At 36.7% G+C, this 18736-nt stretch overlaps 1 protein-coding gene and 1 long non-coding RNA gene across 11 annotated transcripts in view; one reads left to right on the forward strand and one right to left on the reverse strand.

Annotated features, from left to right (window-relative positions):
* The window catches only part of LOC122226153, a 65530-nt gene extending 53093 nt beyond the window's left edge, over nt 1-12437 (reverse strand). The window contains exon 1 of the long non-coding RNA XR_006205495.1: nt 12227-12437. This is a non-coding gene — a long non-coding RNA (uncharacterized LOC122226153). The remainder of the gene's footprint in view (nt 1-12226) is intronic.
* PKP4 (plakophilin 4) overlaps nt 1-18736 on the forward strand; it is a 238484-nt gene that overhangs the window by 165239 nt on the left and 54509 nt on the right. For 8 of the 10 annotated variants that reach the window (XM_042948855.1, XM_042948849.1, XM_042948857.1 and 5 more), the window contains 3 exons: nt 14028-14159; nt 14270-14460; nt 16632-17184. In XM_042948855.1, coding sequence (XP_042804789.1) covers nt 14028-14159; nt 14270-14460; nt 16632-17184 — 876 coding nt within the window. The remainder of the gene's footprint in view (nt 1-14027; nt 14160-14269; nt 14461-16631; nt 17185-18736) is intronic. The other 2 variants (XM_042948851.1, XM_042948852.1) reach the window with 1 other exon arrangement.

Below are 18736 nucleotides of genomic sequence, written 5' to 3' on the forward strand. Positions count from 1 at the left end.
GCTTAAAATTTAATAGATAGATAGATAGATAGATAGATAGATAGATAGATAGATAGATAGATAGAGGTAGTCTTTGTCTTTGTCTTTGACTAGATCTTGACAAAAGTAACATCTTTGTTCAATTTTCTTGGTTTCCTAAATAAGAAAGGATTACATGAAAAGATTTAGGATTAAGTCTCTTATTGTTCCTCATTTTTCTTCAATATTTTGAACATTTTGTTGCAGACAATTGCTCTACCTTTATATACATATTACAAACTTGAGTTGAAAATCTTGGAACTTAAAAAGCCTTTTAGCAATAAGGTGAATTGTTAACAGGGCAATGGTTTGATCACTACCTGGGAGAGATCCCTGCCTACTCTGGTGTTTTCAGGATGTTACACATTCTGTTGAAATGCCAGAACCTGAGACCAGCTGCTGAATTTTGTTTTTAAATAGCTGACTTACTGCAGAGTCATTTTCTAAGGAAGAGCTCAGGATGCCCTAGGCTGAAAAGATTTCCATTTCTTTATGATTCAGTTCAGCAGAATCCCTCTGTTTGTTTGCTCGGGTTGGTTGGTCCTTTGGTCTGACAGTCGTTTGGTTGATTTTTGTATGAGGGATAGTAGGCTGTATGAAAGTAAAAAGCCAAAGCTTTTTAAGTTTGGGGCTCAAAGAGATTACTTCCCAAAACACAAGGAAGAACCATCCCCTCTACAGTTTTCTCAGGCTGGTTGGGAAGGAGTCTTAAGGAGAAGCTTCCCCGAAAGTAATAAAGTTGTTTTGAAGTATTTATGCTTTATTGTTATCTTGCTTTTCTGTTCCCCTCTCTTCATTATTCCGTATTTTCTAGCTTAGCAGTGTTACATATCTACTCTCTATAAACATAAAATGCGCATCCTTTTGTCTTTTATGAAGAGAGTTTATCGTTTTGTTTTGGCTCTGTCTTTTCCTTATAGCCTTGCATTTCTTATAACCTTGTGTTTTTTGTTTTTTTTATGTATGTTCCACTAAAGAGCAGTGAGGAGGGAATGTTGTCTTAATGTTCCTTTCTGTTTTCTCTTTTATTAGTGTTCCATTTTTCCATTGTTCACATCTTCACCTCTCTTAAAATTTGATGCATTTGTACAGTCTCTTACGTTCTGCCAAAATTTGAGGTAGCTTTTAAGACCACACACAATAAGATAGAAAATAAACACCATAGTCATAAACATATATAATAGAATAATAGATAAAAGCCGGAGGAAAGTGAGAATACAAATATATGCACATGTGATTATAATTCTTCTTGATGGAAAATATTATGCAAAATAGTCCTTAAAGAAAAGAAAGGAGGTGGAACCCTTGGTGGAACCCTTGGGCTTCTCTTTTAAGAAAAAGCACACCAATTCACACACACACACACACACACACTCTTTCTCTTTCTCTCTCTCTCTCTCTCTCTCTCTCTCTCTCTCTCTCTCTCACACACACACACTCACACACACACACACACACACAAAAGATACATAGTTTGTGTTGCCCACCAGAAAGAAGCTGTTGAAGCCATAAATTGAGTCCTTTTGTCAAAGTGTTCATTGGCTCTTACTTAAATCCTCCAGCCACATCCTGTAAAGTGAATTGTGCCACAAGTCACAATTTCACAGTTTTTCTGTTCCAGGAAAAAAATACTAGAGTCTAGGCAGTTTCCAGTTTTAGTACTTATGTGTAAAATGAGGGGAGGGGAGCAGCATGGCATCAGCCTGAGAATCCTAGCCTTCTTCCGGCAGCCCCCCACCCTCCCCTTCCCTGCAGATGAGAAGGGGCCCCCTTCTGAACCTGAGTGCACCTGTCTGTGCCCACAGGCCAAGGAATCTGGCTCCCTTTCACTAGAAGAAAGTGCTCAAGAAATAGTGTCAAGAGCAGATATTAATGAATGTTAAATAACTGATTGGGAATTACTACTTCTAAGAAAATAAAGAAGCCACAAGATTAGAGTTTTTCCTAAAGCAACGAGTTAGCAAAGGACACAGGAGAATAAAAGTAAGGGAAATTTCTGGTTGACCCAGAAGGCATTAAGGGGTAGAGAGCCTTGGGTGGGCCTATTGTAATAAGTAATGAGTAAGAGAGAAAATATTAATGATTTCATTCAGTTGAAATAGTGGATATTTGACAATAAAATGTGAAAGGGAATGAAAAAGATGGTGGTAAAACAGAAATTTTAAACTGATAGGGTAATTTAACTTCACAGTGCCACATCCATTTATTGTGGAGTATGTATTTAAGTGCCATAATTTTAACATACTGTCCATTAAATCATTATTGTGTGGTACATACTGACATTAATAGTTAATGTATACTACTAATTTTAAGACTTTATAGGGGTTGGGTTTTGTGTTTTGTTTACATATTTAAATTTTGTTCCTAAAATGTATAGATACGACTTTCTTCCCACTGCAGTGGGTTAAAAAAAAAAAAAAACAAAACATAAATACTGAAGGTAAAAGATAAATGTGAGACTAGCCCTAAGTCAATTTATTTCTTTTTTTCCTCCATCTGGAGCAAGTAATTTACAATACAAAAAAGCATCAGCACATCATGAGATAGGACACAAACTTAAATGGGAACACTTTATGCCTCAGTAGAAATGTGCCGGATTTATAAAGGAGATAGAATAGGAAGTTATATTATACATGTTCATAAATAGAATATTAGATTAGCAATCATGTATAAAGGACGATTGAGGATTTTGGATGTTATGATTTATTATGGCTAAATGACAAAATTTCATCATATATTCATTCCTTCCTGTTTCTCTTCTAAATAACAGGAGGAATACGACTTTCTGTTAAAACCAGCCAAGTTTTTCCTCCCTTATTTTTTCAGGCCTTTTTAGCTACATAGTCATGATATTCTTCTTACCACAGCTACAACACTATAGCTTCCTGATCACCACAAAAAGGTTCTCTTAACTTGTTAATGTTTTATTACAAAAGGCCTTCTATATTTTACAAAAAGTAAGTCTTGAAGAACTTGGAGTAAAGGTAAAATTTCCTTCATTCCCACGTCTTTCTATACAATGGCCATTGCCCCACACACCTCTGTAGATACCTACTCACACGCGCGCGCACACACAAACACACCTTTGGCTTTGTTTTGTTTTTAATTCAGTGAGGATATATTATACAGTGTTCTATAATGTAGGTTTTTTCCTTAACGGCATAGTGAAAACCAAGCATGTGTTTCTGTTATCAGTATATAAAGACCCACCTCTTTTTTAATGGTTAAATACCCATGGTTTAGAAAATTTATGTAAGCAATCCCTTATTAGTAAATTTTTTTTTCCAGTTTTTTACTTTGACGAACAATGGTAAACGGTTTCTCTGCACATCTGAGTATCTTTGTCACTTACATTTTTTTAAGTGGAACTGCCTGGGCAACTGTGTATACGGGGGCTTTAGGGGCACATATTGTCAAACTGCCCACCAAAAATGCTTAACAATATGTGGGAAGAGTGAGGCTTTTCCTCTGCCTTCTTAGGTTAAGTGACTGAGGAAGCCAGTGAATTTAACTGACAATAGTTAAATTAATAGAAAAATAATCCCAAAGTATTCAGATACACATAGGAGCTCATGAAAGTAGTTTACCTAAATGACTACACTAGGGGTTATCTACCTAGCTTAATGGGGGAGAGGAAGTGGGCAGAAAGGGTTTCTGGGGGAAAAACAAATAGGTTCCTAGGGGAACAATGGGGATCTAAGAAATTTTGCAATAATGTTTGTTTATGCAGGTACAAGTGGTCCTCCCACTTTTTTTTCATGCCATGAATCTCCCACAGAAGGGACCCATGGCAGCCTCACCCCCAGAAGTTTCTGCTTTTAGTGAAATAAGGGATGCTCCAAGAAGGCTTGTTTCTACATTTGTTGAATTTCAAATGTCTTTACTTCAAAACAACCTTCGTGCTGACTGTCAGAGTCTGAGGGGGTCCCTACAAATATTCCTACCTATACCAACTGCTATGCCTATCCATGCTTGCTATGTTGCCAGAGTCTAGGAGTGTAAATTTTCATGAATATATAAAATGTTAGTGAGTTATTAGGCTTTAAAAAGCCATTTGTTTCCAAATGCCCTATATCATAAGCTTTATAGACAGATTTAACAGTAAAATCACTTAAATAATTCTTAAATATTCATTAAATCAGAACATTGTGTGGAGACCAGCAAACTACTGACCTTTCTATCATTTGATTAGTTCTTATGGAAGTTGGAGATCAACCTGATCTTGGAATTTAATAAAATTGTCATGTTTCCTGTCAGCTCTTCTTTCTTTTCTTTTCATATCTGGGTCAAAACGATCACATACATTTTTCTGTCAACAGAAATGCAACAACCACTACTGGAACAAGCAAACAACAAACTTTTGTTTATCACCATTGGAGGTAATTCGGGTACTAGCACCTCCAGAGGTTCCCAACTTTGTTGTACATTAAAATTGCCTGCGGAACTGTTGAAGTCTGGGGCCCGAAGCAGGCATCAACTTTTTGAATATGCCCTGATGATCACACAGTGCAGTGTGAAAATCACTGCCTTACTCAAAAGTAAATTAATTTAATTACTGGTAATTAAAGAGAAGAATTAAAAGTTTATCCTACTATCCTGTACAGATTATTTTTAGGATAACCAAATAATCCTGGCCATTAATAGCTATCTTAAGGTATCTAAATACGCCAAAGGAATTCCTGCTGATAAATGTAGAAAGAACAATAAAATTAGAAAAATCACCAATTTGCATGCTCTAATGAAATGGTTCAAGCAAAGATTGTCAGTGTATGCAAAAACCACTGTATTTTGATCCTGGCTGCACATTAGAATCATCTTGGGAGTTTTTAAATTCCTAATATCTTAAATATTTAATATTTTAAATCTCTAATATTCAGACCACAGCTTGAATTGGAATCTCTGGGCATGGGACTCAGTCAGTGATAGTTTCTAAACTCTGCACCTACCCCATCCCAGGTGATTGCAGTGTGCAGCCAACATTGGAAACCATTGCACTAGGAGACAGGTTGATGATGAACTTGAAAATATGGAAAGATGGGGCTGCCATCACTTGAATTGGCTGACTGATCTTAGCAACTCTAAGCGTTACAGTATGACAAGATGTAAAGTATACAGCACCATCCATAAAGTATTCTAACCACAAGAGTTTGACCTGAAAGCTGCTAGCTCTAACTTTCTGTTTATAAGACATACTGAGGTTAGAGGATGTTTTAATGCCACCATGAGAAACCTGCACACAAGCTCGGAATGTGGAGCATCCTATGAGTTTGTTGCTATGGTTCCCTCAGTAAGCCAAGAACATGAAAATGAGGGTATGAGAGCCTCTTTTTAGATTTAAGGTACTTAAGTAGCAATCATAGTCCAATGCCATCAGTAAATCTTATTTCAGCCTGACTAGTACAAGCCAACTGAAGAAAGAAATTTTTGAGACATCAGGAAAATTTGACTGTGAACTCATTATATGGTGGAATAAATGTAGTTTTGCGAAGTCCTTATTTTACAGAGCTACATATGGAAGTATTTAGAGTTGAAATGATCTGATGTGAGGGATCTGTTTTAAAATTCTATAATAGTAGAAAAGAAAGATAAATGGAGCATAAAAAATATGGCATAATGTTGTAACTTAAATTGGGGAGGTGGTTTGTTGATCTCTCTACTTTTATGAAAGTTTGAAAACTTAAATTTTAGAATACTTGAATACAAATTCTTTAAACAAAGGGTTCAGCATACTGTGGGTTAAAGTAGTACATCAAAGTGGCACATGTTAAAGCCAGCCAACTGTTGGTCATACTCCCAAGGTTAGCTGTGACACAAATGAAACCACTCTGAGGTAGATGAGAGAGTTTCTCGGCCAGTGGATGCTATTTAACATGTATTTCCACATAGTTGGGATTTTGTTAAATGAGTCCTAATTTAAGCAAAATTTTCTGTAAATGCTGGACATCAGCCTTTCTGCTAGTTTAGAACTCTACATTTATCACTGTGTTTGTGTGGATTGTAAGTAATTTCATTGTACATATCTCAGCCACAGACGCTTTCACAGCGTAACTAGCCATAAGGCAGTTGCACTGTAAAGATAAAATCACGAAAAACAAAAGAGGGACATTCACTCAAAGGACATAATGAAACATGAAAAATGAATAGCAAAATGTAAAAGACTACTACAAAACACAAAATATTTGAATACATTCAAAATGTGGAAGGTAGAATCATGGCAATACTGACTTTATTTTGTGGGTTGTACCTAAGCATTTGTCTTCAAAGTATTTTGTTGATAGTATTAAACACTTTTTTTTTTTTTTTGCTTGTTGATGTGTCTCCTCGTTTGGCATCACACTTTTTCTTTTTTCACTAAAATTTCTTTATTAAGAGAGGCATCAGATTTCAAATGCTAGGATGTCTATTTGAAACTGAATTTTGTGTTGTGCTGTGATAAGCCTTGTTTGTTCTTAGCATATTGTCACATGTCTTTTGATAGATGTTCCAAAGTTCTGTGGGAAATGTGGGTGCAAACCTCTGCGCCACGGTACAAACCATTATGAGGGCCACGATTTACGTAATATAAAAATAGGAGTAGTGCATCACTGGAGAAAAGAAACCAAATTGTCAGCCAGTTATTTTTATTTTATTTTTTTATCTTTTATGGCAAGATTGCCTTATGGCCAATTAAACAGCGAAAATGTTTCTGTTGAAAATGCTTATGGTAAAGTGATCTGCAGGAAAGATACTTACAGTAAAAGTATTGGACATGGTTCATGGATGTGTGGCAACCAGCAAATAAGAGTATTTGCATTTTACTTTAGCAAATAATGTATCTGACCATTCCTACACCATTTACACATAATATATGGGGATGGATTACATACATCCCTCAAAGACTTAAATACAGTGATTTATGACTGTATCAAAATCTCGTATCCAGTTCTAGCCTCTAACCTTTCATGTTTAATATAAATGTATTAAATAAGTATTTAAGTGTTCTCATGCTCTTAGTGATATGTGAAGAAATATTCTGTTAACTACCTAAAATAAAACAAATTATCAAGTTTAAAAGCTCCTTCTTTTCTTTTACCATCTCTGCAACACACAGAGCCATACTTCCTCAGTGAACAGTCATTGCTTTGGGAAATATCAAGGAGGCAGGCTATCATCTGTAACTCCACATTTCATTCTTATGGCAGAAAGTTAGTCTTCATTTAGGTTTATCTTGATAATCTTTACCAAAAAAGATAACCCAATAGAAAATTATAGAAAAACCTAGTTTCAGAAGACCCATTCATTTCTTATGGTAGTGAATATCCTCCTTTACAGATTTGTCTGGGTCTTTTTAAAGAATTTTTTTTTTTTAACAGAGGGAATCTATCTTATATCTCCGGCTATCAAATATATCCACTTTTATATTTGGTAACACTTTTTCCCTAAGGAATAAAGTGTGTCCTTGGAAAAATATTTGAATGATTTTGAACACTTATGTTTCATAGACATTACCGCAAATCCTTTTCTTTTTTCAGCTTTCTCTATAGGAAGCAAGAGGCCCAGGGCCTTTCATGAGTACCTACCTGTAAACTCAGTGTTGGAAATTTGACATGTATGATCTATTTCTTTTCATTCTTACATTTCTAAACTCCTTGTTTTTCTAGTTTTCCTCTTACAGATATAAATTATTTATGGTAAGTATGACACCTGTATTTTAATTCATGCCTAAACAAAAAAATACTTGATAAATACTCATTTTAATATGACTATTTGCAAAAATTCCTTTTTTTTTTTTTCTAAAAAATACTTTTAATCATTTTGTATTCCTGAACGGAATTCAGGAATTTTACAATATTATGAACAAAAGATCTCTCTGGTGACATATAAAACTATAAAATACTTTACAGATGTGTCATTATAGAAATTGAAGAACGTGCTTTATACCAGCTTATGTAGATACAAAGTTTGCTTAAACCATGAAATTGAATCTAGACAGATGAGCTTTTACAGTGGCTTTCAAGACAGATTAATTGATGTTTAGAGCAAAGTGTAAAGTGAACTAGAAGATACTTCATTAATGGTTTCTGCTTTCCAAGACTTTTTACTCAACATTTTCTAGATGAGTAAATTTTTGGAGTCTTTGTCTTAATGTTTAAAAGATAATATAAGCATGTATAAGACCCAGAAACCTAGATACACTCAAGAACCAGACTAGAAATAGTTTCTGTAAACATGATCTTCTGCCCGTTCTCATAAGTTTTTTACTTCCATTAAAGCCCAGCTTTTAAAGGATATCATATGTGGGTACAGGTACACACACACACACAGTAATTTATATTTGAGTCAACAAACTCTGGGTATCTGTAATATTCTTAAAATATCAGTCAACATCTATCTATGTCTTCTATAGACCAAAGAATGTTTTTATGATTCATGTTTCCATTGCCCTATTTACATTTTTACTGTGCAACAGTATTCCCCAATGATGTCATTTCCCCCAATAATTGGGTTACCTGCTGTAGAAGTGACTCATGTACATCAAAGAAGTTACTGAAGAGAAGTCTATTCAAGGCCATCATCGGTGTTCTCTTCCAGAATTTGGCCTAGAGCTTTACTTCTTAGCCATAGAAGGCACTGGACTATTTCTACAGCTCTGTGGATAGACTCCTTTCTGAGCCTGTAGCCCTACAGGAAGCCACAGTACCATGGCCAAGTAGGAAGTTGAGTCCCCATAAGACAAAATTTTCTATTCATATTTTTCATAAAGTGTTGCCACTCTGAATATGAAGGCTAACTTCAATTCACAGTCCAGAGTTAGAAAAAAAAGTGAGATACTCCATTCCCTTAGCCGTCAAAAAATCATCTGCATTCATTCTATTAACCATCACAGGAGTCCTGCAAAAACTCATATTACACTATCTTTTATGCAAGGGCAAACCTCTAGACACCATAGCAACTCAGAGCAGGTACAAACAAGGAGATTCTAGCACAAAGTTACAGTATGCTGGACTAAGAAAGACTAGTTACAGGGGTGTATATACTAAAAATCTCCTTACTGATCTCTGGGTTCCTGTTTCCATGGTAATTTTGCACCTAGCATAGACCTCTGTTTCATATACTCTAAACAGTAAGACACATAGATTAACAAAGCAGAGGAATTTCAGTAATTTAAGTTCTTTAGGGAGACCTTACCCTGTTTCCTGAGCATATTTTTATGCATACTTGGTGTATATTTTGGACATACATCACAGAAAAGATAATACACTTTGTATTTTCTCTTTCACTGTAAGCTTAATGGGGTGGATAATACATGAGATTTACATAGCCCTACAGCATTATTATCCCTTACCCACTAATATTTTTCCTAGCTGCAACCTTCTACTTTTTCTAGTTAATTGCCTTTTTTTTTTTTTTTTTTTTTAGTGATATTGGAGCACTCAGAAGAAATGTAATAGGCAAGAAGGGCCATGTTTCCAATAATCTCCTAGTCGTAAACACAAATGGGAGATTATCTCATTCTACCTTGAAGCTTGTTCAAATTCTACATTTTTAAACATGTATTTTCATGGAAAATGATAATTTCAGGTTTGAAAATGCCCCATAATGTATTTCTGATGTCCCACAAAGCATGTTTGTGAAAAAGTAACACATGTTCTTCAGTACACAGATTAAAGAAATAGCATTGACATTCCGTTTGTCATTTTTGCTCATAAAAATGTCTCAGTTGCATGTTCTGACTGTGCTAAATCACACCATGCCAACTATTTAATTTTAGTTTATAGCAGTGAGCATGAAGTGATCCCATCCTGTGAGGCTCTGTGGTTTATCTGGTAAATTTGACTAGTGTCTTCTTTTATTCCACTAGCATGTGTTTTTTTTTTTTTTTTTTTTAATTTTTTTTTCAACGTTTTTTATTTATTTTTGGGACAGAGAGAGACAGAGCATGAACGGGGGAGGGGCAGAGAGAGAGGGAGACACAGAATCGGAAACAGGCTCCAGGCTCCGAGCCATCAGCCCAGAGCCTGACGCGGGGCTCGAACTCACAGACCGCGAGATCGTGACCTGGCTGAAGTCGGACGCTTAACCGACTGCGCCACCCAGGCGCCCCTAGCATGTGTTTTTAAAAGACATTCATTTTAGGCACACCTGGGTGGCTCCTTCGGGTAAGCATCTGGCTTCAGCTCAAGTCATGATCTCCCGGTTCATGAATTTGAGCCCAGCATCAGGCTCCACAATGACAATGCAGAACCTGCTTGGGATTCTGTTGTCTGTCTCTCTGCCCCTCCCCCACTTCCCCTCCCCCCCCAAATAAATAAACTTTTAAAAAGACATTTATTTTAGAGTAAGATTGCACAAATAGTGCATAATTAATAATTTCAAGCCTTACCTGGGTGCCTCCGTGGTTCAGTTGGTTAAGCCTCTGACTCTTGATTTCAGCTCAGGTCATGATCTCTGGGTTTGTGAGATCAGGCTCTGCGCTGACAGCATGGAGCCTGCTTGGAATTCTCTCTCTCCTCTCTACCCCTCCCCCGCACATGCGTGAGCTCGCTCCCTCGCTCTCTCTCTCAAAATTAATAAACTTAAAAATATAATAATTTCGAACTTTACCATACTACAATACGAATACTTTATTCAGTAATTAGGAAGTGGGTCTTCTTACCTTAGGTATAACATCTATGCATACATACATTTATATATGTGCATATAATTTGTGAATTATAAGTTTTCAACAAAATAGTAAATAATAGTAAAACTTTGAAAATTATTTAACTTCTAATGATTAAGATGTCAGTATCTTTTTGTCTTTGCATATGTAGATTACATTGGGCTTCATTACAGAAATAGAGAAATAACTGAAGACCTCATTCGTAGTTTAAAATTTGGTTGTTTTGTACTTCATATTAGATTAATCTCATTTATCTATCAACTTCTTAAAACTTACTTAAACATAAAAAATAGGGGTGCTTGGCTGTCTCAGTTGGTGGAGTATGCAGCTCTTGATCTCAAGGTTGTGGGTTCAAGCCCCAAGTTAGGTGTATAGATTACTTAAAAATGAAATCTTTAAAATGAAGTTTATATCCTGTTCTCTAAACCTAATTATTTAGATCTTCAAATTGGATTTGGGGGACACGGGAATTTAGTATTTTAGTACTCTAGTTAACCATCTCAAAGTCCTTTTCTATATTATATTGTTTGAGGCATTGCATTTCAAAGTATAAGAAATAGGTACTAACATTGAGAGGGTACATGGTTATACTACTTTCAGGGTAATTTTGTTTATTTTGTTTGTTTTTGTATTTTTTTAAGATACTAGTTCTGTTAAGTTTTATTTATTAGGGTGACCAGTATAGAATCCTGTATCTCACAATTTGTGCTTGTTCTATTTAAGATTTATTTTATCTTAACTTATCTTATTTTTAGAGAAAGTGGGGATGAGGGGCAGGGAGAGAGAGAGATAAAATCCCAAGCAGGCCCCATGCTCAGCTCAGAGCCTGACGTGGGGCCAGATCCCACAACCCTGGGATCATGATCTGAGTTGAAATCAAGAGACGCTCAACCTACTGAGCTGTCCAAGTGCCCCAAGATTATTTTAAATAGCTTCTCTTAAAGAGTTTAAATGAGCCCAATTGTTTGCCACATGGTTTGTGAGAAAATGTTCTGGGTGAGGAGACACAATTGCTGAGGTACAGATTTGTAGGGTGCCTCTTTCTCTTTTCCTATTTAAATAATAGCTCCTAATAGTTTTTTTAAAAATGAAGAGGCATACATGGAACTCTAATGGGTTTCGGTTTCCATGGTGATAAGTTCTCCGATCCTGACACTGCATGCCACCTAGTGTTTCCAAGCCAAAAGCTTTGATGTATTGGCGTCCCACGTTTTATCTCCTGCTAAACCTGAAGCTGAGAACTATCTAAACCTCTCTTCCTTTTGAAAAACGGTACCCTTTCCATGTATGAGAAGTCTTGGAGCTACCGCAGGGGTGCTTCCATGTCTGCTGCCGTTTCGTATTCAATGTCTCTGGGCTTCATTTGGACGAACAAAGCCCCGGTGGACTGCAGCACAGCCCTGCCTTCAGGCCGACCCTTGCATTGCTATTCCCAGGCACTCCAGTTCTACAGAAAACTCTAGTAGCCTAGCAAACTACATATTTTACTCAGTCCTGCGTAAAATTCCGTCAAGAAGTGCTATATAAGAGCATGTGGAACCCTGGAACTTGTAACGCAAGACTTACAAATGAAGCAGATCACTCTTCAGGATCATCAGCCTGCCGGAGACTCAGATCATGTTTCAGTGTGTACCAGGGAAACCATACACAATCTGTAATCTTTATTGAAATTCCAAGCTTAAGAATTCAGAACCGTCACAGAACTCTACCACCTAGAAATGTCCTGTCAAATAATAAATCAGGAGACAGGTCGTTAAAAGCCTATATTAAGAATGTCAGTGAATCTTTCTGGAGGCTAAGAAACAAAACCTTGGATTGAATTCAGCGTCGAGCTAAAGGTTTAGAATGCAATGGGGCTCCCGGCTCTCCTATAAACCTTGTATTTGCTTTCCAAACTAGCTTGATCAGCAGTTCCTAAAAGTTTCACTTCGCTTTACATAGATAAACTTTATTGAACATTTTAAAGCTGCAGCACTATGCCAGGCATGAATCAGCATTCAGTAAAGAGAAGTTGTTCTTCTTACTAGGAATTTGTTTGTTCCACACATATTTACTGGGCACCTACTGAGTGGAATGTACCATCCTAGACACTGAGGAAGTAACAGTAAACATACCAGACGAGGGTCCCTGATCATGCTGAGCTTATGTTCTAGGGGAGGGAGGTATAAGTGTAGTAAAGAAGGGGCAAGCTGGCCTCCTGTGGTAAGATATTACTTCCTTAAGGAAATTTTTCTGAAGCTACTTTTCCCCAGGCACTCCCTCTCTTTCTCTCTTACACACACACCTGTCTTTTCACATAGCTGCATAGTTAGGGCCTTAAAAAATAGCTAAAGGAAGAAAGTCAGAAAGGAAAAACAAATGAAGACATTGAAATCCTTAGGACTCTGTGTTGGACTCGGAGTGTGATACAGACTTCATATAAATCTTTGAAGAGATAGTGAAGCCGGCATTCCTGAAAAAAATGTTTACTAGCAACCTGAGAGTTAAATTTGAGGAAAGACAGAGTTGTGAAGATAATCATAACATGGGCTAATATATTTTGAAGGTAATGGAGAAAAGAGGTCATATATGAATGGAAATGGGGACAGGCAGTGTAATTATACCACCTCGATTTGTATGCTGTAGCATACAAAAAAAAGCAGGAATAGGGAAGGAGGTAAATAGTTTTGTTTTTAAGTTCAAGATGGCACAATGGTACAGTTGGAAGGAAAATAAGATCATGGAAGAGACTGATTTGGCTAGAGAAAACAAGGATCAGGTTAGATTTGTCTGTATTCGTTTGGAAAGAGACTACAAGTAAGATAAGCAAATGGATAAAAAATTAAAGTTTCCATCATTTGTAAATCTGAAAACTCCGTACTGCGTTCCACTGATTTTAGATAACATGAAATATGACAGAAAAGCCTAGTTCTACCTTCAGAGGTTTCATTACCAAACTCAGTAATGTAAACACCATGCAAGTTTTTATTTCAAAAGTTTGGAGGTATGGAGGACCTTTTATTAAACACTTGGCTACTGTTCTGAGTTTGTTAGTCCTCTTGGAGGATGTCACCTGAGTGGTGAGTTTTCCAAGGAGGAACGAGGAACAAGGTCAGTTTTCAGATTTTAATTTAACATAGTTTGTAAGTTCACTTGGGGTGGTAATCAGGATGAACAACTTTCATGAAATTTAGGAAAACATATTAATAAAACGGGTATATGGAACACTTCCATATAGAAAAGAGTAAATCATTGTGCAGTTTACAATGAAAATAGTCTTTTATTAACATATAGATTATAAGAAGGTACGAATATCTGAACCTTTTTTTAGCAAGTTTTTATGTAATACTGTCATTAGATTTCGCTGTTTAAACTTCTCTTCTTACAGATGTGCCAAATACTGGTGTAAACAAACCTAGAGTTTCTGACGCTGTCCATCCCAACAACTATCTCATCAGGACAGAGCCAGAACAAGGGACCCTCTACTCACCAGAGCAGACATCTCTCCATGAAAGTGAGGGTCTGTTGTATTATCTTTTAAGTATTTGATTTGGTTTTCATATACGCTTTTTGAAAATGGGCATCCGAAGTGTAAAGTAAAGGTGTTTCCTGCTGGTTTCATTCCTGCAGGATCATTGGGTAACTCAAGAAGTTCAACACAAATGAATTCTTATTCTGACAGTGGATACCAGGAAGCAGGGAGTTTCCATAACAGCCAGAATTTGAGTAAAGCAGATAATAGACCACAGCATTCATTTCTAGGATCAACTAATAACCATTTGGTGAGGAATTCAAGAGCTGAAGGACAAACACTGGTTCAGGTAAGCCAAGAACATCAAGATCCTAGTGACGAAATAACCCCCCTAATTGAATATCTGTCATAAGTATTCTTTCTGGATTGATTTTATAGAATGGACAAAGTAGCGAAATCAATTTAACGTTATTAGAGTCTGTGATAGTAAAAAGAACATTTAGGAATTATTAGCTTGTATCAGTAAATTCTAATAAATTCCAGATACAGGAGAGTAATTCTTCTAGAGGAAGCAAGTTTGGCATGACAGGAAGAATATTGGTGGGGTGGGGGGAGTATTAGAAAACTAGGTAGAATGTTGCAGTGCCTTAGGTATTATGCGTTTCTAAAAATACTAGAGCTACAATATGTTCTAAAGAGTCCTAGAGGGTAGAACGCTATTCCCACACCTGAATAAAATGGCACTGGCCTGTTGTAATCAAAATGCTTTGCCTTCATCTTTGGGATTGTTCCCTGAAATCACATTTATTTGCTAGAATATAGATACTCTTGCCTATAGAAAGTTGTTTAGAAGTGTAGGCATTCTGTTAAGTTAGGGTTTTCTCACTTGTTTGTCAAAAAAAGATTGCCTGTGTATGTACTTGTAAAACCTCCTTGGCTCCCGTATTCACTGCCACTTCACGGACTTCGATCCACCAGCATGTACCAAAATTCATGGAAGCAGTAGGATCCTGAGTGGTAGTAACCAGCGGGGATAACAGTCTGTCGAAGTACCCAGTGATTTCTCTGGAACTGAAAAATGCCAAGATGATCAAGAAGTTAGGCAGACACTAATCCTCTCATAATGTTGTAGAGGAAGCCCTGAAGGTAACACTACCATGGGCCAGGCTTCCCAGTGCCAAAGGAGAAACAGGAGAGGACTTAGGCACTTTGGCTCAATAGTTTAGAAGAAATTTTTAAGTATTGAGAAACATCTCTATATTAAAACAAACGAAAATAGAGTGCATGTTATTTTTTTCTTCTCCAATCATCATATTCCTAGTGCATGAGGGATGCTTTGATGGGAAAGTGTGAGAAGCTTTAGACTGTTTACAGGAGTTAATCGGCTTAGGTGAATTTTTATGTCAGCTGGTTTGAAGTCACACTTTTGAATAATAATTATCTTAACTACAGACATTTGTTCATCTCCCTAGAAGTGGTCATGTTACCTCTTTTTTCTTTTCTTTTCTTTTTTTTTTAACTTAAGGTAAGTTGATTTTGTTCCTAGAGCTGAAGAGTTAGGTTGCAAGGGGGCAACCTGTGCAACTGAGCTGTCCCTTGAGAATAGATACACAGAGGAGTGCTTTGGACCCCAGGCCCTATCCAGACATTCATTTATTCCACATTTGATCACATTCCTTTCATTAATGGGGCCAACCCATAAGGACAAAAAAATTATAGACACTCCTCTAGCTACATTTAGATTGGTACATTCAAATTTTGTTTTGTTTTACACAAATGCCTTACCATGGCCAAAAACATTGACTCACAGGGAACAAAATAAATACATTGATCCAGTGACGCTTTACACTTGCAATACAGCATTTTTTTAATTGTGTAGAGTGTACTGATTCAACAATTCTGTATATTACTCTGTGCTCATCATTATAAGTGTTTCCCTAATTCCCTTTATCTATTTCATCCATCCCCCCATCCACCTCCCCTCTGGCAACTCCCAGTTTGTTCTCTGTATTTAAGGATCTGGTTTTTTATTCCTCTGTTTCTTTTTTCTTTGTTTCTTCGTTTGTTTTCTTTCTTAAATTCCACATGTGAGTGAAATCATATGGTATTTGTCTTTCTCTAACTTACTCCACTTAGCATTATACCCTCTAGGTCCATCCATGTTGTTGTAAATGGCAATGTAACATTTATCTGTTGTGAAAATGCATAGGCAAGAGGGTAAAAAATATAAAGACAAAGGAAAAAGGAATATTAAGTATCTTCAGATCTCTCGTTATTAACTGATTCTGAGGGGGAAAAAGTTAGAGGTTAAACTACCAAAAAAAAAACAGTAGACCAAGAGAAGCACAATAAGGACAAATTAATATCCAGCTCTAAAGCATAAAAAGGAAAGAAACTTAGACGCCTAAAATGAGCAGTGAATTCATGTTCTGTAGTGAGCTATGTGCATTTTGTTCTGTAATGACAGTGGACACAAAACCCTGGATAAACCCGTTCTCTTTTTTCCCCCCCTTTCATCAGCCATCAGTAGCCAATCGGGCCATGAGAAGAGTTAGTTCAGTTCCATCTAGAGCACAGTCTCCTTCTTATGTTATCAGCACAGGCGTGTCTCCTTCAAGGGGGTCACTGAGAACTTCTCTGGGTAGTGGATTTGGCTCTCCATCAGTGACAGACTCCCGACCACTGAACCCCAGTGCATATTCCTCAACCACATTACCTGCTCAGCGGGCAGCATCTCCATACTCTGCACAGAGACCTGCGTCCCCAACAGCTGTACGTCGGATTGGGTCAATCACCTCCCGGCAGACCTCCAATCCCAACGGACCAACCCCTCAGTACCAAACCACCACCAGAGTAGGGTCCCCGTTGACCCTGATGGATGCACAGACTCGAGTAGCTTCCCCATCCCAAGGCCAGGTGGGGTCGTCGTCCCCCAAACGCTCAGGGATGACTGCCGTACCACAACATCTGGGACCTTCACTGCAAAGGACTGTTCACGACATGGAACAATTTGGACAGCAGCAGTATGAAATTTACGAAAGGATGGTTCCACCTCGGCCAGACAGCCTGACAGGTGAGTTCAAGGTGACAGCACTACATAAAGCCCGGTGAGGAAATCTTCTGTGCAGTCGTCACCGAAACAGAGCATGATAAAGTGGAAAAAGCTTATAGTTTTATCTCAAAATTTATACTGCTGACTTCAGGCTGACTTGTCTTTCAGGCTCTATAATTCTTAATGCATGAAACTATATATACATTTATATCAACCAGAAATCTTTTGCAATGAATGCATTTTCCCCCTCCCAATATTAGGATATAAAAAGTACTTTTTTTGCATTTTAGAAACATTGATTGGAATTCTAAGCTGTTTGTTGGGGTTTGTGGGGGGTTGCTTGTTTTTTTTTTTTTTAATGAAAAATTGTTCACCAGGTAGGCCTACCTATATCCAAACCTCTAAGTTATGTTAAAAAATGGTATCAGAATATCTCTTGAAATATTTAGCTTTTTTAAAAGAAATGCTTTAATGATACAGAATATGGATTTTTCTCACCTACTGCCTTGATTTTAGCATCCCAGTGGGAAATGCACAAAGCTCTTATGATTACCTTCAAATGCCATTCGGATTAAGTCAGAAAGACACCAGCAAGGTGCCTGATATTATAGCCATTTCCTCCAGGGTATTTTCATGGAGGGTTTCCCACCTAATGTATAGGCATTGTTCTTTTTATCAAAATGAAATTTATCCTTAGTTAATGTTTTAAAATACATTTTTAACATGTACACAATGGTAAAAAAAAAAAATTAAAGAATGTGTGTTTACATATGTATGTATTACAGATGTGCACTCACTGTGTTTTATACTGATGGGATTCTATTATATATTTATATATTGTATATATCTTATACCATGTAAATATGTATAATATATATGTATATCTTCTTTTTTAATATGTCTGAGAGCTCCATTCTGCCAATAGATGCCTAGGACCCTATTTTTATAGATGTATTATAATTTATTTTATCTCTTCCTTATTAACATTTAGGTTTTTTCATATTTAGGCATTAGAGACAACAATGTAACGTGTATGTAGCTAGTTCTGTATTGGTCTTGCATATTTGCACATAGATACTAAGATAACTGTGGGATCCATTTCTTGAAGTAGAATTGCTAGATCAAACTAGGTGCTTATTTGTTCTTAAAGAAATACTATCCTACCTCGTGCCTTCCAGGGAAGTTGCACAGATTTCTGTTTCCACCAATAGGTTTAAGCATATCTGTTCTCCTAAACCTTCACTAGCACTGCATATTGTCAGAGTGCCTCATCTTTGCCAATGTCGTAGATTAAAAGCTGTACCTCATTGTTTTAAGTGCCCTTTATCGAGTTATGACTGATGTTGAAGATTTTACATGTTTATCAGCCTTTTTATTTCTTTTCTCCAAACCACAAGTTTAGGTTTTTTGTCTATTTTTAACTTATGAAAGCTTTTTATACTTGAAGTAAATTAGCTTCTAGTAATATACTTCTCGGGTATTTTTTCTATTTTGTAACTTGTCTTTTGACTTTGTTTTTGGTATTTTTTATTTATAGAAGTTTTTAATATTTTGTATAGCAAAATTAATATCA

Source organism: Panthera leo, chromosome C1, assembly GCF_018350215.1.
Source record: "Panthera leo isolate Ple1 chromosome C1, P.leo_Ple1_pat1.1, whole genome shotgun sequence".
Classification (NCBI taxonomy): domain Eukaryota; kingdom Metazoa; phylum Chordata; class Mammalia; order Carnivora; family Felidae; genus Panthera; species Panthera leo.